Source organism: Temnothorax americanus, unplaced genomic scaffold (genome assembly GCF_048541705.1).
Source record: "Temnothorax americanus isolate GAGA-0224 unplaced genomic scaffold, ASM4854170v1 Scaffold14, whole genome shotgun sequence".
Classification (NCBI taxonomy): domain Eukaryota; kingdom Metazoa; phylum Arthropoda; class Insecta; order Hymenoptera; family Formicidae; genus Temnothorax; species Temnothorax americanus.
The window spans coordinates 1,836,083-1,861,408 of NW_027509275.1; the positions used below are offsets into that span (position 1 = coordinate 1,836,083).

General features: G+C 43.5%; 2 protein-coding genes across 2 annotated transcripts in view; both read left to right on the plus strand.

The window, feature by feature from the left end:
- Positions 1-3,592: 3,592 nt before the first annotated feature.
- Positions 3,593-5,280, plus strand: Mat1 (CDK-activating kinase assembly factor). The gene is made up of 3 exons (XM_077401131.1): positions 3,593-3,779; positions 3,878-4,001; positions 4,092-5,280. The coding sequence occupies exons 2-3, from the start codon at positions 3,878-3,880 to the stop codon at positions 4,934-4,936; spliced, it is 969 nt and encodes a 322-aa protein (XP_077257257.1). The 5' UTR covers positions 3,593-3,779; the 3' UTR covers positions 4,937-5,280.
- Positions 5,281-8,177: 2,897 nt separating this feature from the next.
- LOC143894651 (protein Wnt-4) overlaps positions 8,178-25,326 on the plus strand; it is a 39,452-nt gene continuing 22,303 nt past the window's right edge. The window contains exon 1 of the mRNA XM_077401124.1: positions 8,178-9,005. Within this exon, the coding sequence (XP_077257250.1) occupies positions 8,935-9,005 (71 nt within the window). The 5' untranslated portion in view covers positions 8,178-8,934. The remainder of the gene's footprint in view (positions 9,006-25,326) is intronic.

The following is a 25,326-nucleotide window of genomic DNA, read 5'->3' on the forward strand; positions in this document are numbered from 1 at the left end:
GGGTGCACCGTGCGAGTAGATGAGGGTTGATATCCCTGGCGCAAGCGTGTATCTCTCTTCGTTTTATCGTCGTCGTTGCCGTCGTCGTCGTCGTCGTCGTCGTCGCCGTCGTTGCGCACGCTCCCGCTCTCTCCTTCTCTTCCTTTTCCCCGGTCGCTTTCTCTCTTTCCCTTGCTCTCTCTCTCTCTCTCTCTCTCTCTCTCTCTCTCTCTCTCTCTCTCTCTCTCTCTCTCTCTCTCTTCACATCCCACACAGCATCCTTAGCCGGGAATCCGGGAATCGAATACCGCCCCCGCGAGATACCACGGCGCCGATTAAACTTGGCAGTGGATCCTATAAGATTCATCCCTGTTTTTTTTTACCTTACGTACCTCCATCGTACGTACCCCCGCCACTGCCACTTCTTGTCGAGTTTAGGATTGTTGGTCCAGTCGGTTGGAATATCGTAAAACGTATATGGAAATTGTACGCGTGTGTATACATATCGCTGTTGTTCCCGGTATCGCGTACTCCGTTTCATAAATAGTAGGACACACACGCCGGCGTATAGAATTTAACAATTTAAATAACGTGCGCTGCGCGATTCTCTTCCGTGTCCCCTTTTTTGCTTTTATTATTTCTATCGGGAAATGCAATCCAAAATGTTCTAAAGAATTAAAAATATTGAAAGACTGCGCGGAAGTTTTTAAAAATCACGGAAAGCGTTGGAAAATCTTCTTTGTCGAAACGTCATGTTGTACGGAAAGAAATCTTTCTCCCTCTCTCTCTCTTTCATTTTTATCATATTTCCGAGTTCTAGCACGCTTCTTATATATTTTTCTCATTGCGAATTAATCTCAAGTCTATCTTATTACTCGTTAATTAACTTTCGTGTAACTACTTCCTTATAATTCTCCGTTGTTTAACATAAACTTGACACGGTCATGGTAATGGAACTCTTGTGAATCTATTTACCTAAAACATTAAAAATAATAATAATAACTATATATATTGTCATTTCATGTAACTGCTGCCTTATAATTCTCTGCTGTTTATTTATTTATAAAAGTTTCATATAATTACCGTGCGTGTCAAAGTTTATGGTCAACAGTATAGAGAATTATAAAGAAACAATTAACCAAAATAACAATATATATTGTTATCATTTTTGTTTTTAATGTTTTGGGTAAATGGATTCACAAGAATTCCACTAATTACCGTGTCAAGTTTATGTTGAACAGCAGAGAATTATATATAAAGAAGTATCAGTTACGCGAAAGTTAATATATATTGTAGAGGAACGTGGAGTGTAGAACGGAGTAAAATTTTTATTTCTGCCATCAAATGTTGTAATCTGCGGGGATTTCTCGAAACTATGTCAGTACAGCATCGTCTACAACCAGACAGCAGCCATTCTCAAGTCTTTATGTGTTATTTGAGTGTAACGTTATATTCTGTTGTCTTTTTACAGTACTAGATACTTTTTCCATCTCACGTTAGTGAAGGAGAGTTACTTGTAAATACTTTCCGTGTATTCTATGTTACAATGCATTTTATTTATTTCTAACCCTGTTTTTTTTTCTTTAAGTTTCATGCCAAATTCATCAAAATTTGTGATAAAATTATTAAAAAGGAAGATACCCTAAACGACATTTATTTATTTAAACCAGTTATATGTATATTACAAAATTGTAATTCAGCAATTGTTTTTCGTTCTTTATACATATAATAATAAAAGCATTTATATCGTAAAACCAAATAATTGTTACGACAATATTTGTTATAAATTTGTTATGAAATATTTGTGCTCAAACGTTAAGTACCGCTCTTACATTTTCAACCGTTACATCAATATTGTATCTCCCTGTCTCTCTCGGTTCTTTTGTAGAATAAAATACACCAACAATTCCTCGGTCACGGCGTGAACGAAAACGGAATATTTGATGTCACTTCGGCCTTTTCTCGCGAGTTTCTTCAACCGCGCGCACGGTTAAAGACGAAGAATCGAAGGCTCTCGGAAAGCTCTCGCGCGACAACGAACTCCGCATTTCGCGACCGATGCACCACTTGGCCGTGTTTCGCGCCTGCCCGTTTTGCTTTCACTTTTTTCCGAACGCCCCATGTTTAGGCGACGATAGGCGATAAATTTTGCAGCGTTGTTTGCCAGCAAAAATCCCTCTCCCTTTGCTCGCGTCGCATCGGAATATCCCGGGTCCTTTGATCGCTAATCGGCTTATTAACTCGATCTCTTTTTTCGCCCCGTTCGCTGCTACTTTAGCGTTGCGATTTTCGCCCGTGCCGTTTTCACAGCGCGCGAAACATCGTAGCGAAACTTTATCAGTTCGGACCAAGCTCCGGTAGACGAATGTTCGATAAACAAACGCCCGGCAACGAATTAATAAATGGGTTAACAAATTCGATCGCGCGCTCCAAGTTTGCGGAACTGTCGGGGAGATCCGTGCTCATTAAGCCGTGTCTGTTGAACGTTTTACCTCTGCTTCTCGCCGTTACGCGATTCCTTTTTTTCTCCTCTCTCCCTCGCAATCTAAAACAACGAATGTTTAACAATTGTTACGGCGGAGCACACGACGAATGTAAAGCGAGAAACAAAAAAGAGCGGACTAGCCGTAATTTCGCACAACTCCTGTTTTAAAAATGAACGCACAAGTCAGGTTCTCGCAGTAGATCAGCGGCGGGAGACGCGGTGAATTCGCACGGGAAATTCGTGCGCGCTATTTTTAATTTTCTCTTAATTTACTAACGCGTGATGTAAATTACGTAATCGGACCCCATAATTCAAGGAAGTGTAATCTACCGTTACAAATTCCGGTATTTTATGTGTAACGGAAGTTCGATCTGCATGTATCGAGAATTTTTTAATTATATATATATATATATATATATATATATATATATGTATGTATATATACCTATATATATATAAAATATATATTTAAATTAAAAATATTTAAGAGAGATTATTAAAAGCTTATTAAGAATATTTAATTTAAATATGAACTTTAATATGAAGAGAATAATTTGTTTTCTTAAGCTTTGACCTCAATTCAGGAAAATATACGGAAAAAACTGTAGTATAAGGTACACTATTTTCAAAAAAAAAAAAAAAAAAAAAAAATAGGAGAAACATGAAACACAAAATGGAATAAAAATGTATATGGTAAAATGTAACATAAAATAAGTTACAAGGTTAAAACTAATCTCGGTTGGAAAAATAAAAAACTAAAGAAAAATAAATCTATTAATAAGAACATTCAGTTTTTTAGTTAATGTTAATTTTGGCGAATTCGACTGGGGATGATTATATATATATTTTTTTTTTGACTGACAAACAGTTATCTCGTTTATTTATTAAGTTTGCAGTTTCTTCGTTCTCACTATAATATTGAATCCTTCTGTTGCATAATTGATAAAAAAAAAGGGGTGAAATAAGTAAATAAAGTAAGTAAACACACGTGGAAAAATATACAATTTCAAGAGAATGGAAAACAAATCTTTGTTCGACGAAATTTTGTTTCTTTCAAAGTCAAAGTCGCATTGCTCAGCGCTGCCTATCGATAGGTGGTTCGATAGTATTCGAGAGAAGTGTATCGAGAAACGAGAAATATCTTTGGCAGGTTATGTTGCCGGAGTTGCACGAGTCGTGCGCGCGGCTGTGAGCGACATTACATAAATATGATATTGGAACGTAATATTAGATATAGTTTGTGAGTGACAGCTGATTGTACCGATTAGTTACCTTAACTTATTAATTTTGTGCGAGAAACGACACCGCCGCCAAGGTAAGTTACGATTTATTGCATTTGCTCGTAACCCGTTCTAAGCTAAAGAGACGTCTTGTTAAATCTCATATATTTATCTTATCTCTCTTTCGTCGAAGATGGACGATCAAGCGTGTCCACGGTGTAAAACCACCAAGTATCGGAATCCGTCGTTGAAGATGATGGTGAACGTCTGCGGTCACGCATTGTGCGAGAGCTGCGTGGACCTGCTCTTTCTGAAAGGTTGATTTTTTGATTCCACCATTCATTGTTTGCTACATTTAATTTGGAGGAGAGCGCGATTTCAATGATGCTTACGATTGATTTGTTCAGGCTCCGGATCCTGTCCGGAATGTAAGATTCCACTGAGGAGAGCAAACTTCCGGGTTCAAATGTTCGAGGATTCTATGGTGGAGAAGGAAGTGAACATAAGGAAGCGTATCTTGCGAGATTTTAACAAAAGGGAAGAAGACTTTGCCACGTTAAGGGAATATAACGATTATCTAGAGGAAATTGAGACAATAATATACAACCTGGCCAATAACATCGACGTAATTGAAACGAACAAGCAGATAGAGCAGTATAAGAAGGACAACAAGGAGCAAATAGCGAAGAGCAAATCTAAGCTCGGCAGAAGCGAGTACGAGCTGGAGGAGATGATAGAATTGGAGAAGCAGAAGGAGGAGGAGAGGAGGCTAGAGCTTGCGAAAGAGGAGGTCGAGGCGAAGAAGAAAAAGATTCGGGAGAAGGAGGCTCTGATCGACGAGCTGACGTTCTCCGACGCGAATGCTAAGAATATCGTGGAGTCGTTCGCTTCCGCGATACAGACCCAGAAGAAGGAGGCGAAGGCCGCCGTATCTCCCGCCGTTAGGGCGACTCAGTTTAGCACGGGAATTAAATTTGGCAATCAGGCAAATCAGAATTACTCGGTGCCAAAGGTAGAAGAAGGACCCCTCTATTCTTACACGCCTATCCGACAGCAGATAGAAGGGCCGTCGCCGCCTAACTGGCGGGAGCTTCAGGCTCGCGGATACGTTTCGCATATACGAAACGAGTGTCAGGTCGATAGAGCGGGTGGATTTAGAGCGCACGTCGCGTGCCTGCGAGCGTTGCAGGAAGCGATGGCCGGTTTGTATCACAACCCATCGCAACGACAAGCGGAATTCGGGGCTGTATGACCACGCAAGACATTTTCGAACAACGAATGTGACATATCTCTGTTTGTTTTGACTTTTTAATGACGCTAAATTACTGCTTCGATCAACTAATCGAAAAAATAATAATTATTGTTGTTCGTCACACAAGTTGTCAATGTCAGTGTCGGAGTTTGTTCATGCGGTGACAGTGCCTTGAGTGTAAATTGATGCGTATATGACGTTACAGCTCAAATTACCAAAGCACTTGTATCAGAAAGATGACTTTTTGTTCTGTTAAATGTATATAATATATGTATATTGCTCACTTATAAGATAATTTTACTGTTTATATTAGTTAAAATAAATACTATATCGTTATATTTAGATTGATGTGGATTCCTTTTTGCAATCAAAAGTTTTTCTGAATAAAAACACATTATACTGACGCTTAACGAAAAGCGTAGTATAATGTAAAATTAACATTGTTACTGGCGTCAAAATATTGTGTAATATATTTATGTATATGAATATATATTACATAATATATAATTCTGCAAAGAAGAAAATAAATTTTTGTGATTTGTATGTCGTTGTTTGATGATCATCCATTTATAAATATATTTAGAGTTATTTGTAATAATTTATCATTATTATTGCTTATATAATTTTGCGTAGATATACAGAAAATACAATAATCACATGTTTTCCGAATCCTTACCCACCGTTGCTCGTAATAAATTGCCCTATCGGACCCGCAGATGGCAGCGCTAGCCTCATAATATATTAATTGACAAAAGTATCATTATCAAAAAATGAACATAAGACGTAAAAAGCATGTTTTTCTAAATAGTTGATTTATTGAAAATTTTGACATCCTAAAAATTAACAAGAAATGTTAGAAAGATAATTATTTTATTGCTAATGTTATAAATCATTATATCATAATATATAAATATGACAAATGAGTATTAAAAAAAAAATTACAATTTATATATAATAAAAAAACGTGGCAAAATAATTTTTTCTGCATTACTCCAACAACCGAAATATTTACTTTATTTTTTATTTTCCTAAAAACTCTCTTTTGATTCGAATTGATTTTAATCGGACGACTGTTTCGATTACTATAAATTCAATGAATTAATTACATAAGTATTTTACGTCAATAAGTAATTAATTAAAATATATATAAATGTATTCCATTATGCTATACTGTATATCCAGAAAACATTTTTAATGCTTTTTAAATGTCAGTATATCTTTTGCTAAAAGTAAATAATGAAACGTGATTTTCATTTCTAGATTAAATATCGCCGCGGCGTTTTTCAAAAAATTATCTTAATATATAGTACGCTCTATCGATTATCGTAATTATTTCGCACGGCACATGCATCACTTTTGTCCATTGTCCATTTCTACCGATGTAGATTAATCTTGGTTTAACTTACATTTTATCTTGTTCTAACTCTTAGAACTAGAAAAAGATGAAAAGTAAGTTAAACCAGGATTAAAATTAACTTATTGCATTGGTAGATATGGACATTTGTCTTGTAGTTTACAATTCGTAATGCTGTTATAAAAATTGAAAGTAGAATGATTTTGCCGAGTCCAGATCTTCATCTCAATAGTACCGAGACTATATCGAATCGATGTTAATTTCATGATATTTGTTATAAATTATGCGTTATGTACAATATGAGTCTAAAGATGTGTAATGAGAATCGTAGATTAAAAATCATTAATATTTTCTTCAAGCGCGTAATAAACGCAAAATTTACAATCCGCGGAAAATAGCGACATTGATTTGAATCAATATCTATCACCAAAACTTATTGTTCAAGATGATCTTAATCTTAATCATGAAATACTCGTAATTACATATATAATTCATTGGACCTATCATAAAGTGGGTATATAGATCCAATATAAAAGTTTTAAAAAAATTAGAAGAATTGTTACGTACAATTCTTATGGTGATATGTAAACACTCGATGCAATTGTGTGTTGTTTAGAAACGAGTTTATGTGTCTGTCTGAAGATACCGAAATGTATTGAAATAAATTCGATTTGGATGACGATATACATCAATATTGATTGAACAATGCTATTCGTGACTGGCAGGAAATAACGAAACGATTGCTCTGTCAAAATAGAATCTCCTATTTCCATCATTATCGTAATGACGAGGAATAATTTTAACTGTATTATATCGATACATAACTCATTTTTTTTATAACATAAAATAATATAACGTACGCGCTGTACGCCGCGTGTACGTTATTTTGTATAAAAGTATAAATAAACGTAACGTTTTTTAAAGTTACGTTCGTGTACAAAAATTCATTTCGTGCTTCCGGAAATATGAATTTATAACGCAGCTTTATTTAACACCCATTTCTCTACTGAACGTTTCTCAAACCCGCAAGGAATAATTTAAGCAATAGAAAGTTAAATATTTAAGATTACTCGCGCATTTTTTTTGTCCTTTCTATTGCTTGAACAAATTTACGCACCGACCGAGATTATGAGTAAAGATGAATTTTTTGCTTGTGCCAGCAACGTCCTTCCATCGAAAATAATAAATCGCGGATCGAAATTCTTATCTGTATGTTTCCCTAAAAAAGAGTCAATAATTATCCAGGTGGTTATTGATCACTCAATTCATTCGCAAACTATTTCTTTAACAATCTGAAAGATAATCATTACTTTCGATCTTTGTTTTCAGTTAATTTCCACATCTATCAAAATTGGGAACCCGATCACGATATTTTCGACGATGAGAAAAAAATCGGCTCAAAAATTTTCAAGACAAAAAGCCTTGTCTTGAAAATTTAGTATCCGATTTTTTTCTTTAACCAAAAACTCAAATAGCCTTTTCTCTCACCCTATTATACGAATACGCCAAGGAAGACGAGCGGTATCTTTTAAATGTCCGCTCCTACGAGATGGTCTCCCATCTCAATAATAAGGGGAGCGATGAAAACGCGCAATCGGCGCGGCCGGACGTAAACGCGAGACGTAACGCGGGGACAGTCTCCAGGGTCTCGCCGGTTAAGTCGGATTCGATGAGACAAGCGCGAGTCGAGGAACGAATCGCGAGCGAGCGAGCGTACGTGCTCCGGCACCGTCCCGTCGCCGCCGGTGCGCCGAAATGCTTAATTAGCGCGAGTGGAGCCTCCGGTGGCTCTTCGGCGACGCGGCCAATCGGCGTGCCGCGAACGAGCGGCGACTCCGCCCACCGCGAGAGCCCCGTTGCCCTTTTCCTCGTGACTATACCCGCTACCGGCCACCACAGTCCGTACGCGAACGTTCACGGAGCGTCGTCTCGCCTCGCGTCGGCTCCGCTCCGCTCGCGGTTCACCGTGCGTCGACGACACGACGACTGGTTCTCATCGGCGGCGTCAAAGTTCCGCCCGAAGCCGCGATTTCGAGACCTTTCGGCGCGCGGAAACGACTTACCCGCCGATTTACGGCCGATCCGGCTCCGGCCGCGCAATTCGATTCATCGCGTCGCGTCGCGATCGCGGCATTCGAAATTCGGTCCGCGCGTCGCCGGAAACATGTAAGACGAGACGAGGGACCGGAGTTGGAGGACTTTCGTCTGCAGAAAGTCCACGGTCTTTCGGGCACAGAGCGGCGCGAGAAGGGGGAGACGCGGGTACGCGCGGGGTGTCGATCCGCTCCGGGCGCGCGCTCCGAGATCGCTCTCGATCCCGGCCACGCTCTGCTCCTCTCTCTTTCCCACTTTCGCGCGCGATCTTCGATCGGTCGACGATCTCGCGTCTCGTCGTTCGATATCTCGCGCTCGCGCTCGCGCTCGTGGAGAAGACGATGCGAAACGCGGACCGTCGTCGGCGACGCGTGTAAGAATGCGAGGTTGAGAGAAGGCAAGGACGATTCCACGTAATCTCGCCTCTCCTTCGCGCTTCCACGGAGGAGATTCGACTTTGAGGATTCGGCGATCGAGTTAAGAGAAAGAAAGAGAAAGAGAGAGAGAGAGAGTGTCCACACGGGATCGCCGCACGCAACGTACGCTCGTCATGTCAATGAGCTACCTACTTGTGTCTTTGCTGATCGTCGCGTGGCAAAGCGGCGCGCAAGCCAACTGGTGGTGAGTCAAAGTTGCAATGTATATATCTTTTATCGGATAAACAAACCGGGACATCAAGAGATTCATATTTAACTCGTCGTTCACCGAGATAAAAACGTATGACGCGATTACCAATGTATATTTCTATCAATGCGGATTATAAACTTTAAGTAATCTCTCTAAGTTTTAAGAATTAGAAAGAGATAAAAAGTAAGTTAAACCGAAATTAAACTTAATCTGCATTGGTATAAGGTAGGCGGAGGGAGGGGGTAAACTCTGGCTAATCAAAGTCATAAAAACATTTAGAATATTCATTTAGGTAATACCAATAAAATAGATATATACGATTCAAGATCATTTAAAAATGATTTTTAACTCTTGCCCGTTTTTTTTTTTTTTATTATAACGATAGACACAGGAGCAGTTGTGAAAATAACGTTGTATCTGGTAAACCGGGTAAAAATAATTTTGTTGTACTTCGCTTTAGTAATGTCGATGAATAAGAAATACAAATACGAAAAAGCTCGTGAAAATATCTAAAAATCATCTTAATTATTCTAACGCTCTTTAAATATTTTGATAGCAAGATGATACATTTTAAGATCCGATTGTATACTAGCGTTTAATTAAACCTTCTGACTATCGCAGTTGCGCATATTATTCCTACGTAGATCTTCAGTACTTTCACTGCCAAGAATAACGCCTATCGACGCCTCCGTTTTCTTATGGAAGAAGCCGATGACATTCTTATTCTTATGTTCCAGCTACTCGCAATCTTTAAATAGTAATTAATTTGCGGGCGCTAAACTAATATAAAAATATCAATTGAAACGGCATAGGAGAAATTAATGTAAAGAAATAATCGCACAAGGTCTCGTCATCCATAATTTAAAAAATTATATCAATTCTAAAGCGTAATTGAAGATCATTCCTATAACTGTTTCGTCCAATCTCGTATTAATTTGAGATCTTTATTTTTTTTAATTAAAGAGCCTTAGACTAAAGATTTCTTCTCACAATCAGGTGACAGTCTACAACGGCGTGTTAAAAAGAAAATTCCAAATGTTAACAGCGCGTTGGACCTGGGAAAGATGTCGTTATTATTTATCAAAATTAAGAAGTTTATCCAGATTTATAATATCATTAGCGTGCAATCGCGTGCGCGCGCGCGCGCACGATCAGGGAATGCATTCTCCTGCAAGCATCATCTCTATCTACGGTAATTTCCTCCGGGAGACGAAGGCAAACTTGTCTCTCCCTCGCACTCTCCCTCCTCTTCTCTCTCTCTCTCTCTCTTTCTCTCTCCGAGAGCACTTCGCCGTTTGGCCGCGGCCGGCCAAACAAATGCGTTCTCCACCGCAGACAAATATCCTCCGCGAGTTCTGGACAGTCGATTATTTTTATTGACACGATGATCGCGCGCTGATGCCACACGTTATAACTCGCGAAAACGCGGCGCGGATGCATCGCGCGAGAAGGGAATCCCGGCCCGCCGGGAATACGGTCCAACGCTATATACGGCTTTCTTCGTGATTATTCGAACGTCAGCATCCCCCGAGATGTTGCCGCGCGCGCGCGCGCGCGGATCTAAAGTGGCACGTAAGTAGCGAGTTATTACCGCGAGTTATGTTGAACGCCACTCAACGGGCGGGTTCAAGGATACGTATTGGAAACCGCAACCGTATATACAGTCTCGTAGTCACGAAATGTTTGCCTCATCCCGATCGGCTGTCTTCCCGAAAGGGAAACGACAACCCGGCGGTTTGGTTCGTATAAAGGCGGAACCGATTGAGAAATAATTGCAATAAATCCCTATCATCAATGCGCGCTGAATCCCGAATCAACCGCGTAATTATCGTTAAATTTTCTTCAGACTTCTTTTCTTCCCCCTCCCCCCCGCGTCGATTACAGTTACGAAATCGCAACTCCAGCGAATGTATAATATAAATAAAATTCTCATCCCTGTCTTTTTTTTTTTTTAATATCTTTAAAGATCGCATTTGTCATCAGTTTGAGCTGAAAGTCAGATATTTTTCCTCAACAATTATAACTTACGTTTAAACGCTTCTTTCACTATCTTCTTTCACTAAACCGATTTAATTCGAGCACTCGCCAAGTTATTGAACCAATATTGCTCGTTATCGCGCTCGAAAAATTCTCACCGTAATAATAATTTGAAAAAAGTAGGACCTTTAATCGCCAGGCAGGGTAGCGTTAATCAGGTATAACGATCGAGAATACGGCCGTGTCGAAGAGGATATTTTCGGCGTAAATTTGAAGAACGTTCATCGACGCGCCGGACAGTCGTCGATAGTCATGAATCCGTAATGGACGAATAATCCCCTTCGATCGGCCGAGCCGCCGCGCCGCCGCGAGCGAGATCGGAGGAAGCCCCGGCGGTAATGGCTACGCGGCGAGCGGTGTGCGTGGAGTATAGGTAGCGACAACGTGCCCCCTTAATACAATCTTAAATGAGGAAGAGAGCGGGTCGATCCTTTACGGCCGAGCATCATGATTTTCTACCCAGATATTTCATTTCCGACAAACCCGTTCCCTCGGGCGATTAATCGCCCGCTATATCGGCGCGCGTGGCGAATCCGCCGATTAGGGTCACCGATACGCCGATATTGGAAAGTATCGACCGTCTATTTCGCTTTTAACATCGATCCGCACGGCACAATGGCGATATTTAATATACATTCCGGTGGACGATACTCCGACCATTGAGCCGCGGATTTCGCTTGTGCATTATTGTTGAAACGAGACAAATGAGACAGGGGGGTGTTTCTTTGAATTGTCATCTATTTTACATTTTTGATTTTTATTCTCGATCGACTCGAGAATAGTATTTAATGATATCTAGACTTTTTGTTAATCATATCGTGGCATCGATGATGTCGCTCCGTCAAAATAGACAAACGAATAATAAGAGTATTTTAAATAAACATTGCAACTGGTTTTAGAAAATAAACGAATATGCATACGTGGACTTGATCTCACGTTATTTATTTATTTTTTTTTTTTATATGAAAGTTATATAATTTTCATTACTGCTCCTCGTAAAATACCGCGTTAGTCTTAACTTCGTTTAAATCATAATAAGCTTGCGCGGTTTCTATCGACGAGTGCTTCATGTCGGACGTTCTTCCAGAGAATACCACTAACACGTCTTAGCTATCGGCGATCTCGTTGAAGAGTAGCCTACCGACTAAATTGAAGAATATCCCGGGAGAGCCGACTTGACTCTTATCCGCGATCGTGGAAACTAACGACGCGTATGCGCGAGTATGGCGCGGGAGATGCCTCAGATGCGTGCACATCAACGAGATCAATCAACTCAAATTATCGATCGCTTTTTAGATACCGCAATTACAGTGATATCCTACAGTTATCCATCATCTATATCAATTACGATCGCGAAATATATTCAAGAATTGAGTTTTAGCGTAGGTCTCTCTCAGAGAACCCCCCGTTGCTTTTCTTCTCGTCGTCGGCGAAAGTACGCGTTCGTTTCTTCTTCCTTTTCTTCAAATAGTTTATCAAAGCGCACGCTAACACGGTTGATTTCAACGTCGTCATTATGGATGTCCGTTGCGCGGACCAGAGGCCCGTATCTCGAAGCGAGTCATGAATTTTCGAAGCGTTCGATTCTCGCTGCGGGAACGCGAGGGCCCCTCCACGCCGTATACGCGCCGCATTAATTCAGGGGGTGCCTCGAGCATGACTATCCCGGTTTTAATGAGGTTTAACGAGGGCTTCCGTTCTTATTTTCAGCTTTTGTTTACCATTTCGAGCGGGCACTCGATTTATCGATCACTCGCGTTTTTCCGCCACCGCCGTCCATAGAATCTAACGTGCTTCAGAATTAGACGCGCACCCTCGGGTGATTCCTCTCGGCCTAGCCGAAGGGAGAAGAGCGGGAACAATTTATCGCTCCTTCTCGTTCTACGCGTAAAGTTGAAAATCTAGCGTACCGTTTGCGACATTATCTTAATTGTATTGCAACAAAGCCTATATTTTAACTCTATCGCAATAAGCTGGTGTATCAAATATTTGAAGGAACAAGTTACGCTGCAAGGAAAATGAGTTTCTTAAAATTTATAAAAAATTAATATTAAAAAAAAATGCTAAAAACGAGTAATTTTTTCAGTTTTACTTAATAAATGTAAATACATAAATGGGATTTCAATTACCGAACGACGTTCAAAATACTTGCGGACTGCGAACGGTGCAGTTAAATAATCGCTACTATTAATTATTCATATTAAAAACGTAATATGGAGATTCAATAGATTACAGATACAGTATTGAATGGCATTTTCTCAGGCAAAGAGTTGGCTGACAAGCCGATAAATGAAAGCTCTTGGTGAGCGGATTACGAGTCCAGATTCCGAGGGTAAACCTGTTGTTCGGCGATCGACAAAAATGCGGTGGCGACAAAGATGCGCTTGCTCCCGACTGACGAAGACGAGCGACCGAGACAAAGACGACGCCGCTGTCTTTTGAAACGTCACGATCTTCATAAAGAAATAGAAAGAACGCGGCCGTAAACCAACACGCGGCGGAGCACGAGGGTGAAGAGGGGCCCCGGGTGGCGAGAGAGACGGCGAGGGGAGTGCGCAGCCGCCGCTGCCGCCGCCGCCGCGCCGTCGAGGCAGATTTAATAAAAGCGTCTTTATTGCCAAACGCGAGTCTCCGGTCGGGTGCGTTATAGTTGCACGCGCGCATCGTCTTTACGACGAGCGATTAAAATTGGTATTAACACTCTAACGTTACCCCGCAATAATCCCCCGGACCCGTCGCCGATGTCGGCAGGCCGCCGCGCCGCCCGGCCATTATCCGGCTCCTCCTGAAACGACCCGGGGACGACGGTCAAGCCGGACCCGAACGACGATTTTGCGCTTTATTTCTCGGCACCGCGCTTTTATCGGACGGAGCACATCCGCCAACGGCGATGACATTGCGAGCAACCCCGGCCGGCCGGCCGGCTATGTCGTCGTCGTAAGCTCGCCCGTGGCGAGTTTCTTGCCGCTTTAACGCACGATCGTAACGCGGTGATCGTAACACGCGGTAACATTTCGATAAGAACGGGGGGGGGAATGCTTAATAATACAAAATAAATAAAATGGACGGAATTTTAGAATTAATAATATATACGTTTTATGAATTTTATACGTTCCGCTTCAGGTTTTCGCGCTTTTATCTTGCCCATTGTCAAATACATGTTCGACAAACCGAAAAGTAAAAAAAGGCTATTCCGTAATGACTCGCTTTTTTTTTTTAAGACACAGGAATTCTCAAATCCGAGAGTACTTTACGCGAAGACAAAGACTCATCATGGCGACGTGGCGCAACATCGAGACGCTGCTCGTCGGAGACTCGAGGTAGATTACTCGCGAGATTCGATGACGGAATAAGGGCGCGCGATCTCGTCGTTGTTTCGCTCCGCGACGTATGGAAGCGCTTTATGGGGTTCGACGGGCGCGTCGCGGCCAATACGAACGCCGCGCATCTCGTCGTACTTTAGTTACTGCTACTCCCGGGTCCTCGTATATTTTTTTTATAAGACCCATATAAAGAGTACCGTAATATATGACCTAGCCGTCTCGTAAAAATAAACGGCATCGCCGCCGATAACGTGTTCCCCTTCGGCGCGACGTGTCATCCCCTCGCGAAAGCCTCCCCCTGCCCCGAGATCCGGCGACGCTACACGCTACGGCCTCTGGCCGAAGGGATAAATCGGGATTACCGCGCGTTTCGTTAATTCGATCGTTTGGAATTCGCGGGGGTGTACCGGAGCACGCCTATAAAATCCGCTCCCCCCCGTCGAAACTTATTTCTCCGCGTCGAAACAACGCCGGCACACAACGTTCGCGTTACGCAAAATGAATTTTTCTGCGAAACCTCTCGAGCGATCGAGAGGATCGGCACCGCCAAATCCTCGCGGCGCGTTGGTAGCCTGAAGGATCATCGGACGGCGCGGCGGGGCACGGCATGGCACACGGAGGCTTCAGTGGCGCGCGGCAAAAACCTAATAGCATCCTGTTTTGTTTAGTATTTCTCGTTTTACGTCGAGAGGGCATGCGAGCGAGCGAGCGTGAGAGGGAGGAAGAGAGAGGGAGAGAGAAGAAAGAGTGAAGCTGCATCTTCTGACCCCTCGTCCTGCTGGCCATCTCTTCCTCTCGCTCGAAGAATCTCCGACAAAGGAGGCCGCCGCGAGCTTTGGCAGCGTGCCTTCGGGACTCCTTCGGCGATGTTTCCCTGGAGTCTGAGATATATTGTCATAACGAAGAGGCCCAGGTTAGGCTGTACGGGGGATACTTCTCTTTCAGTCCTCCGCCTCCTCTTTCTTTCTCCGCGTTCTACCCCCTTTCTTTTCCACTCCTGTCTCTCACCCGCTCTTTTGTACCCGGCCACTTTCCAATTTTCCAGAACGATTTCGTTACGCGTGCGAATTTCCGTTTTTTCTTTTCCCTCGAGACGCACGATCCTGATACGCCGATTACTCCGATAATAACACCGTACATCCGGAACTGAATTGTTTGACAAAGGTTGACAAATAACTTGAAAAGAAGTCAATAACAAGCTTGGCCTACCGAATTATTTTGATGTTATGCAGGAACACGTAGCGAAGGGGAGAAAAATGAAAAATTGCCGGGGCATCGTTACCGCTAACTTCTTTTTTCAAAGGTACTTGCCGGCTGGAACAATCAGGTTTTTTGTAACTGTATAGCGGGAGTCGAGAGTGCATGCGTTCGGCGATTTTTGTTTCTGCACAATAACGGCCGTTTCGTCTATACCTGGCGCAATTTTTTTTCCTTCCTTGGGCTGTACGCGGCCGGCTCGTTATTTGCGCTCGCTTTTGCGATCGCGCGCTCATTGTTCCCGTATGGCCAGTAACATTTTTTCGCGGCGCACGTAATTAACCGCGCAAATGTTCATATATTCATCAAGGAACAATAACCTTGTTAGCTCGCGGTCGACCCGCGGCTCCATAGAACGGCGCAGTGCCCGGAAGGCACGGCGCGATTGACGTATTGGATTGATAAATATCAGAGGGGGGAAAGAGGGGGAATATGTCGAGCGTTTCAATGGTCGTCGCGTTACAACTCCCGCGCGCGCGCGCGCAATTTCGCCGCAATTGCCCCGCAAAATCAGATATATTTATCCGTGACTCCTGAGACGATCTTCCGCGACGTCTAATCGAAATCGCGGACGCCGCGCCGGCTCTCGCTCTCTCTCTCTCTCTCTCTCTCTCTCTCTCTCTCTCTCTCTCTCTCTCTCTCTCTCTCTCTCTCTCTCTCTCTCTCTCTCTCTCTCTCTCTCTCTCTCTCTCTCTCTCTCTCTCTCTCTCTCTCTCTCTCTCTCTCTCTCTCTCTCTCTCTCTCTCTCTCCGGAAATATCGGAAAAACGTCAGACGCTCCGTGGTGTGTACCTCGCGCCGTGCTCGGCAGACTATAGATAGACTATCGGCGACGCACACTTGTTGAACGCGTGGTTTATCTTGGCCTATAGATCACTCACATCAGAGTCTAACGAGTCTTCCCCAGTGACTTCTTCCCTTGGTCACCTTATTCGTCTCCTCGCTCGCAGCTCGCGCTGGTACGGTCGCGATTAGCGCGATGCTATTACGGCCAAGTCGTGTATAATATCGTGCGATCGTTATTTCGATCTCTTTTACAATTTATTTGCAAAAGACATTCATTCTACGTTTTAATGGTTGAAATTAAACGGCAGATGAGCAATGTTATTATTCCTTTTTCAGAATTGCAATATATATATCGAAAGAAATGTGGTTAGCTGGAATAGCCACCGAAGCTCGAAATCGGACACTGTTGAAAATTCGTATAGTATTATCAATAAATTATATTCAATTTTTAATCATTCCTTTAGGTCACCACTGCTCCATACTCAATACGTTGTTAATTATTATACTGAAACAATAGAGTTAAAATAATAAATTTCGACACACATGGCAGTCAAAGATAACAAAATGTTATTTTACTCAAGGTGCATGCTGGTTTAAATTTCATTCTTTAATATTTAACAGTGAAAGATGTATTGCTGGAGTAAGTGATTAGTACTACAGTAACTGAAATTATATTTGCTTCCGAATAATAAAATTAAATTATTTTCTTGTATCCCCTAGACTCCTTTATTTGTCTTGTATCGAAGAAGGAACTGCAGAAAGAGAATACGTAAAATCATACATATTTTTCGATGAAAGGGTACATATCGCTTGGAAATTTTGATTCTTCTCTAAAAGCCGCGAGCGCGCGACCGAGGCAATCGCGCATCGCCCGTGCCGTTCTCCGATTACCTCCGATCGAAATTTTCGCGAATATTTGCCGATTATCGCGGATCTTCGTTTTGGAGAACTTCATGGGATCGAATATTATCGCGCCGGTAAACTTTCCGAAATCCGCGGCGCGGGCGAGATATCCGGACCGAATGAACGAGACCTTTACCTCGAATTTTCGATCCGTCTCCAGTCGACCGCAATTTAGGTAGAAAGTGCATCGCGATAACGTACGAAATTTCGCACGAATAGAAGGAGCATGGCGGCGACAATAATTTGACTCCGCAGGCAATAGCCTTCCGTCTCCCTCCTTCTCCCTCCGTCTTTCTCTCTCTCGGTTCCTGTATTATTCAAGTCGCCATTATTGGACCCCTTGGTCCGGCTGCTGTGCGACACGCTCTCTCGCCCCCGCGGGACGACGCAATTGCATCTGCTCGGAATGAGAGTGGGCGAGAGAGGGGTGGGTCCACTACTTCGTCGCGTATCGCAGCCGTGCCGAAGGAGAGTACCGTGGGCGCGTTTAACCCCTCGATGTGAACTTCAGATCTAGTTACTTAAGTTCGGTGCTCGTGCAAATAAAAGGAGGAGCGTAATTTATAGCCGGCAAGATATCGGGACGTAGGGCCGCAGAAGGGGGTGAGAGAAGCAACGGAGGGGGAGGGCGATGGAGGGATAGCCAGAGGACGGAATAAAAATGAAACGCGCGCGGAGTCATTGATCGGGATAGGACGCGGGATAGGGATAGGGATAGGCAAGGAAGAGGCGGAAGTGAGCGAAGAAATAAATAGGCCGGAGAGAGTATTCTACTTATTTCTTCAGACTTGAAATATTATTGTAGTGATTTTGCCTTCGTCTTTCATCCATCTGAATACGAGAAGGAGGATAAGAACAGAAAATCCTCTTCTCTCCAGGAAAACAGAATTTCAGACTGCACGTTTCGAAAATAAACTAGATAATATGGATATAAACTCAGTTAAGCGAGAACATGTGAACTAACGTTGATCTCTTGGTATTTATTTTTATCTCTTAACTCTTATATATCAAAACAAGCAAGTTTATATAAAATTATTTTTTATAATAAAAAAAACCATTGTTTTATTGCATTATCTTTGAGTAATTATATTATAAGTTTTAATTAAGTTATGAAGTTGGTTTTTCTTACAGTTAGAATAATATACATGATGTTAAAATTAATAATATCATATTGCCCCCCTTTTCTCTCCTCACTTCTGAGATACAGAGTCATAAGGTTTCACTAAATTAAATAAACGCATTCCTGATGATAAATCAAAATACATAACCGATGTAGAGTGAAATTAGTTGGTAAATTATAAATAATAAGGTAATTTCTCCTTTTTATAAGCTGTACAGCGATAATTTCAGCGATAAATTAACGGGATCTTATCGCGAAAACTTTAGGCTCAATACGCAACCCTTTCGAAGCAGGGCGCGCAAACTTTTCTTCCACGCGATTCCGGGGTCAGTATTATATTCCAGACACGCCGCCTCGTATCGCGTCTGAATTAACATTTATCCGATGCGTTCTGTCTTAACGAGAGGCACGCAAATTACGAGAGCCCACGGCTACGTAATTTGTGAGTGGCGGAAGAGGAGGGTGTAAGGGGGAGAAAATCGTTGAGAATCGCAATCCCGTGGCCTGACATAAATTAGTCGTGGCTTAAATCCCGGTCTAATCCATCATAAATAACTCCGTGCAGATGCGTGTACATGCGTATGCGCATGGGGATTCCGTCCCCCTAAATTATTTCGAAAAGATCGCGGCCCACGTGCTGCATCGCGCCGGCGGACGCGTATATATATACGCGTGTATACCAGTATATATCCGACTAGTGCTTAACCACCTGCCAAATACGCGAGACATTTTTTAATCCGCATTGACGATTTATTCGCGCGGACCCGGGGCGCCCGACGGTCTCTGGCACTTTACAGAAATAAAAAAAAAAATGCTTCCGTTACTCCCGCGCGTTTCTTTTTCGAACACTTTCTCCGGACAAATAACAGTCGCAATTTTTTTTTTTTTTACGCCTTTTTTCGAATGAGGGCTAGCGATAACACAAGTGACGTAAAATGACGACTGACAGCCGGATCGTTAAGCACTTAACTTTCTCGATTCCCGAACTCGCTCACTGTATGATCAATGTTTCGCAATAAAAGTCATGACGTATATGTGGGGAAATATAAATTTGTTGTGAGTATCCAAAGTCGGGCTCTCGACGATCATCCGAAAGCACGAGGAAATTGAACTGAGCGATATACATCATGGCCGCGAAATTTAATTGTCAATAATATAAATGTTAAATGGCGCCATCCGAACTCCGTTCTCGAAGTCATATAGTCGAGCTCGCGCAAAATCGCCCTCCCGTCGAACCCCGGATCTTTAATATTAATGGACAAGTTAGTAGACACCCTCTCTTTCCCCGAGACGTAATGACGTCGATGATGGGCGCCGTTACGAATGTTTGAGCGTGTATATGTATGTATCGAATGCGAGCAGGTGAACAGAGGCGAATATGTCTCTCTAGGGTCTTCGTAGTCGCTTTGCATTTTAACGCATTCTTGTGTCAAGTTCGACGAGATGAAACATTCCGTCCAGAGAAACGAAATAAATGTTACATAAGAAGTTCGCGATAATTAACGCTTGGATACAAACGATGCGAAAAATGTGAAGGGAGAACGTTTGAGTTTTAATATAAAAAAAAAAAGAAATCAACGCGATCCCGCGAATTTCTCCCAATTAACTTTGTTGATCCATCGACGGTCCCGCGACTGTTGAAAAGATTTCCTTCGCATCGTACGTGCCGTTTCGTCGTTTGCAATTGCTTTATCGGACGCGCGTAACCAGATCGATAATTACGTGTTACTTAATTACTCGTTTTCTGCCGGAGCATTAAGTCGCCGGGGCACGAGAACGCGAGATCAATTAATTATACCTGACTTGTGCGCGCTGCCGTGGCATTTCTCCGTTCGGTAATAACATCTCGTAACGCCCGTAGCTATTAAAACTCTCTCTCTCTCTCTCTCTCTCTTTCTCTCTCTCTCTCTCTCTCTCTCTCTCTCTCTCTCTCTCTCTCTCTCTCTCTCTCTCTCTCTCTCTCTCTCTCTCTCTCTCTCTCTCTCTCTCTCTCTCTCTCTCTCCAAACGAGGCGGCAATCGCGCAAACTCCATTAAGACGCGCGCCGCGCGCGCGGTCCGTCGAGTGCGTTCCCTCCGCTATACATCACTACCGCGCGCCGAGCTTTAAATCGGTCACAAAATTTATATTAAAACATCTGTCGGATGGCCGTTCTCTCGTAAAAGCTCGTAAACCCCGCTCGCACGAAGCAATGATTACTAAACAAAGTTTTTGCACCTGCCGCGGTAGGTACTTATTGTTGGGTAGCCGAGAAGGATCGCCGCGCGGTATTCCGCGGCGCGTTAATGAGAAGCAATTTGCCGTTTTAGTGTTGCGCCAAGTATTTAACGACGGCCCGATGGTCTGAAATATAAAAGAAGAGCTTGGGAAACACTGAATGATCCACTTACGAGTTTTGGCTCCGAGATATCTTCCCTATTATATGTTTTCTTTCAAGAGAAACTTTGAGACGATTTCAAACGATTAAGAGCTAGTTCGTTGAGTTCGATTAATTATTTAATAAAGTGCCTTGCCAATTGTAATAATTTATAAAAATGTGAACAAATCTTGTTCATACTAATCGCTGTAGAAAAATTTTAACTGTGTACAGTAAAACATAATAAGTATGAATTCTATTTATTCCTTCAAAGTATTATTTATAAATATGTTAGCACAAAATATGATTTTTATATATCATATATATGTATATATATATGTATGTTTAGACATTTCATTTGCACATTGCAATACTATCGTATAAAAATAATTTCAATTAAATAGATTTAAATCTTCGAAGTCGAAGGGAGACTTTCAGATCGCGCAAAGAAATTTGTCTTTACTATATTTTAACAAAATTATCCGACTCGGCTGCTATTAGATTTTTTACCTTGTGAATGAATACATATATCATATCCGTTATGTATACATAACATAGAAGAATCCTATCTCATCGTTGGAACTCCGTAAGATCAATCTTCATTCCCTTAGATAAGTAAAGGTGTAATCTACTCGGGCCCGACTAGAGCGATCATGCTCCGCGGCCTCTTCTAATCTAGCCTCGAATGGATGGAGGAAACATGAAGAAAGGGAAAGAAGCGCAGAGGAGGAAGAGCGGGAACAAAAAAGCAAACAGCCCCCGTCCAGTTTTCCTGCCTCTGCCGCGTTCTACGCGATCCTTCCTCCTCGCTGTCGGGGCATTTTCCGTGGTATCGATGTGAAGAAAAAAAATGAGGTTGTCGGAGGGGCGGGAGGGGAAGAGAACGAATCGTGATAACTGGGGCGTAATGCGCGCGGAGAGACGCATGTATAGAGGGGGACGCGAAATGGAGAGCACTCTCGATTCGCCGGTGGCTCGATCTTCCCGGTCGATCTTTTGTCAGGAGCAAGTTTCTCGTGGTAAAAGGGGCACCACGATGGAGGCGGCGTATAAGAGGCGGAAGGTACACGGGACATAGAGAGAAGAGAAGAGAAGAGCAGCAGCAGCAGCAGCAGCATCGGCAGGGGCAGTCAGCGGGGGTGGGAAAAATGGCGAATCTCGCTAACAAGCTTTCGAGGAAACTTGTGGGGAAACAAGCTCGAGGCTGGTTTCGTAGCTCAAGTGTACTCGAGCGGAGAAAAGCTGAGCGTGCACACGCGTATATTTTCTTTTTTTTTTATTTCTCTCTCTCTCTCTCTCTTTTTCTTCCTCCCTCTCTCTTTTTCCGCTTCTTTTCCGGGATCGTCGTCCCTTGCCCCCTTCTCAAGCGCCCTCGCCCTTTCTCTCTTTCTCTCGTTCTGTTTTGCGTAACACGCACGCTGGAGCGTGCTCGAGCGCTCCACCCTTTACACCGCGATGCTCTCTCGAAAATCCAACCCTTTTTCAGCCGGGCCGACCAATTGGGCGCTCCCGCTCCCGTTGTATCCGCCGGTGCCTACGTCGCACTATTTCGTTATTCGTCATTCGACCGGTTCAAAATTTCATTCGTTACCCTTTACGGTATGTCCTCGCGCGAAACAGTCTGTTGGGGGCCACTTCCGGTGCACTCGCGCAGATGTTCTCTCAGAACGAGAAGATTCCGTTCTCTCCGCCGAGTTCGGCCGCCACCCTTGGCTACCTATAAGCCGCCCGTTGCTCTTATCCTCTCCTTCTCGTCTAGCCACAATATTCCCGCTGATATCACGGCGCTCTTTCAATTCCGACCGAATTTGCCGGAGTGCTGCCAGTTCTCGAGCGCCGCCGCGTTGTCGTACACAATATCGCGTTCGCAGTTCTTAAAGGATCTAGATATCCATGAGATTTCTATATAACATATCCGTATTTGAATTTCAGATTTACCTCCTTTTTTCATTTAACTTTTCGCCCGCTTTGCATTATTATTTATTAAGAATACATAAAAACGCAAATGAGCGATAATTTCAGTATATGGTATGTACCGAAGAATAATAATTAAATCCCCGAAACAAAGTATATTGGGAATGACTAAACGCGCGACGGCTCAGCTCTCAACTCGACAAGAAATGTTCTCATTATGAGAGGGGAACAATGCGCCATGCAGGTACGCGAGCGTAACGTAACGTTCTCCGGCCTTCTCCCCTCTGCACCCTTCGTCGCGGGCATTTTCAGTCCCGACTGTTGACTCGCACGGATCCCCGTAACGCTTTATTACTTATTTGCGAAGAACGCGATAGTTTTTCGCCGAAACGAACGAAAGGCCGACGCCGCTAAACCACCCCGGTCGGTTTCGCGCGCGCAGCGCGGCGCGTCGCGGCGCGGCGGCCCGGTAGTAATGCAGCGCGTGCATATAGATGGGACCGGAACTAGGCGCGTAAACAAACAGACAAACAAGCCGCATTCAGCATCCCGCGGATTGTTCCGTGAATTTTGCAGCAGTCATATTCATTTCTGAGATTGGCTTCTTCCAGCTTAGCATGCGCTAGCTCGCTCCGCCGCGCCGGCGGTGCCATCAGAAAAAAGGAGGAACGATTCCATCTATCGGAGATGCGAAAGGGAGGCCGCCGAAATGAAACTCCGGAGCGAGAGAACGCGGAAAAACGGCGGCGGAACAACGGGGCGGCCGCTAAAAGAGAGGAGAGAGAGAGAACGAAAGTGAGCGCGTCCGGATCGATCGATTCGTCGTGCCAGGAAAATTCGCGATCTCGCCGCAATTCGACATCTGCCTGTGTACAATCTCGCGGAAAAGCCGCACACCGATAAAATCTAGTCCCGGTCGCGCCAGTCCGCGAAATTGTGTCTATACTGTCGGGAGATCGATCGTATGAGCTCGTCTTATCTCGCGACGTTTGGATCTGGATAAGAAATTACAGATTCGCCCGAAAGCGATATACGCGATGCTAAGAAGACACGATATTAATAGAAACTGCAATGGGGGGAAAAAACGACAGGACTTTGGCACGCGTATATCCTTGACTCGGCTATATCTGATCTATCTCGTCGGGAAACTCGCGATCTCTCTCCGTTGTCCCGTTTGCAAATATTACGGAAGTTGTTTGCCGCGGGGAAAATTTACGATCCCCCGCGGGGAGACGCCTATACGATTCTCTCGAAAAATTTTTAAGCGGTATCGCACAATCGAACGGACAAAAGTGTCGCGTTATCTCGCTGTTGCGTAAAACTTGTCGCGAGAAAAATTCAGATAGACGCCTTTACGACTTCTCTCGGAATCCCGACTCTGCCGTCCATTTATCTCCGATATCTCCGGCCGTTGTCCCAAACACTTTTAATGAGGCCCCATTTATAAAGCTTTTATATCATATCTCTTGTATGCAATCTTAATTTCATTCCTCTGGTAATTGTCTGTGTTCCTTCGAATATTTTCTTTAAGCGGTTAGGCAATTTCTCTCTCTCCGCGTGTTATCGCACGGACTGCCCGGTGAACGACCGGGAGAAGTTGAAAAAATATCGTTAGATAATATAATATCGCGTTTTACAAGCCCGTTTCTCGTATCGTCGAATCTTACAAAAATTTAATAAAACTGAAAGGCAAAAGGGGTTGGGGGGGAGGGGTCAATTATCCCGGTGCCCCGTTGTTGCACGCCACCTTAATTTGGTGGCGCGGCATCCCCCGCGCGCGCTCCAGCGACAGCATCGGCGCGCACATTAAACCCAACGTTAAATCGCGGCTATTTTCGGAAGGTAAGCTTTCCCCTTTCTCCGTCTCCATCCTTCGCGATGCGCTCCTCTTGGAACGCGCCGCGACGCGTTCCAACGCAGAAAGGGATCGCGCAGAAAGGTATCCGCGACAACTCATAAACACGAAATCAATTTTAATCCTCGCCAGACGGTCGCTCGCGCGTATTTATTTACAAGCTCCGAAACTCCTGCTTCCTGTACGGACGTTTTCGAGGTTGCGCGATGGATTCCGTTCTGTCCTTTATTTCCTTGAAAGGGGTGTCTACGAAGAATTAACCTTCCGCTTCTTCGCATTTTATTTAAAAAAATAAATCAGTATTATACATTTTCCTATAGACATCTTCCGTATATAATAATAAGTTCAAGAAAATTATTATTGCTTCGACAATTTTATGGACATCCTTTCGACGGACATATATGCTCGCTTCTTCATCCAGAAATTATCTAAATCCGTTCTTCTTTCTTTCTTTCCTCCCGTTTTCTTCCGCGGAGCGCGCGCGGGCGCCGGTCACTCGCGGCCGGCCGATCGTCTCGGCTGGAAAATTTAATTAAACTCACGTGCGGCTGTAAATTATCGCGCTATCGACAGGGATGTCAGGTGGAACCTGTCGCGCGACGAGGGCACGCGGGGCGCAGCGGGCCCCGAGGGGGCGGTGGGCGCGAACGGACGAGGTAAAGGGAGCGGCCAGGGATCGCGCCGCGGTGGTATAGTAATACATTTCGTGTCGCGGTCGCTGTTAGCACCGTTAAACTAGCCTTTACTGTTCCGCTTCGGGCCTTT

Excerpts from the sequence above, each read along its gene's own strand:
- Mat1 (XM_077401131.1), top strand. The coding sequence starts at position 3,878 with ATGGACGATCAAGCGTGTCCACGGTGTAAAACCACCAAGTATCGGAAT. Across the intron at positions 4,002-4,091 it reads GGACCTGCTCTTTCTGAAAG|GCTCCGGATCCTGTCCGGAA; the intron begins GTTGATTTTTTG and ends TGATTTGTTCAG.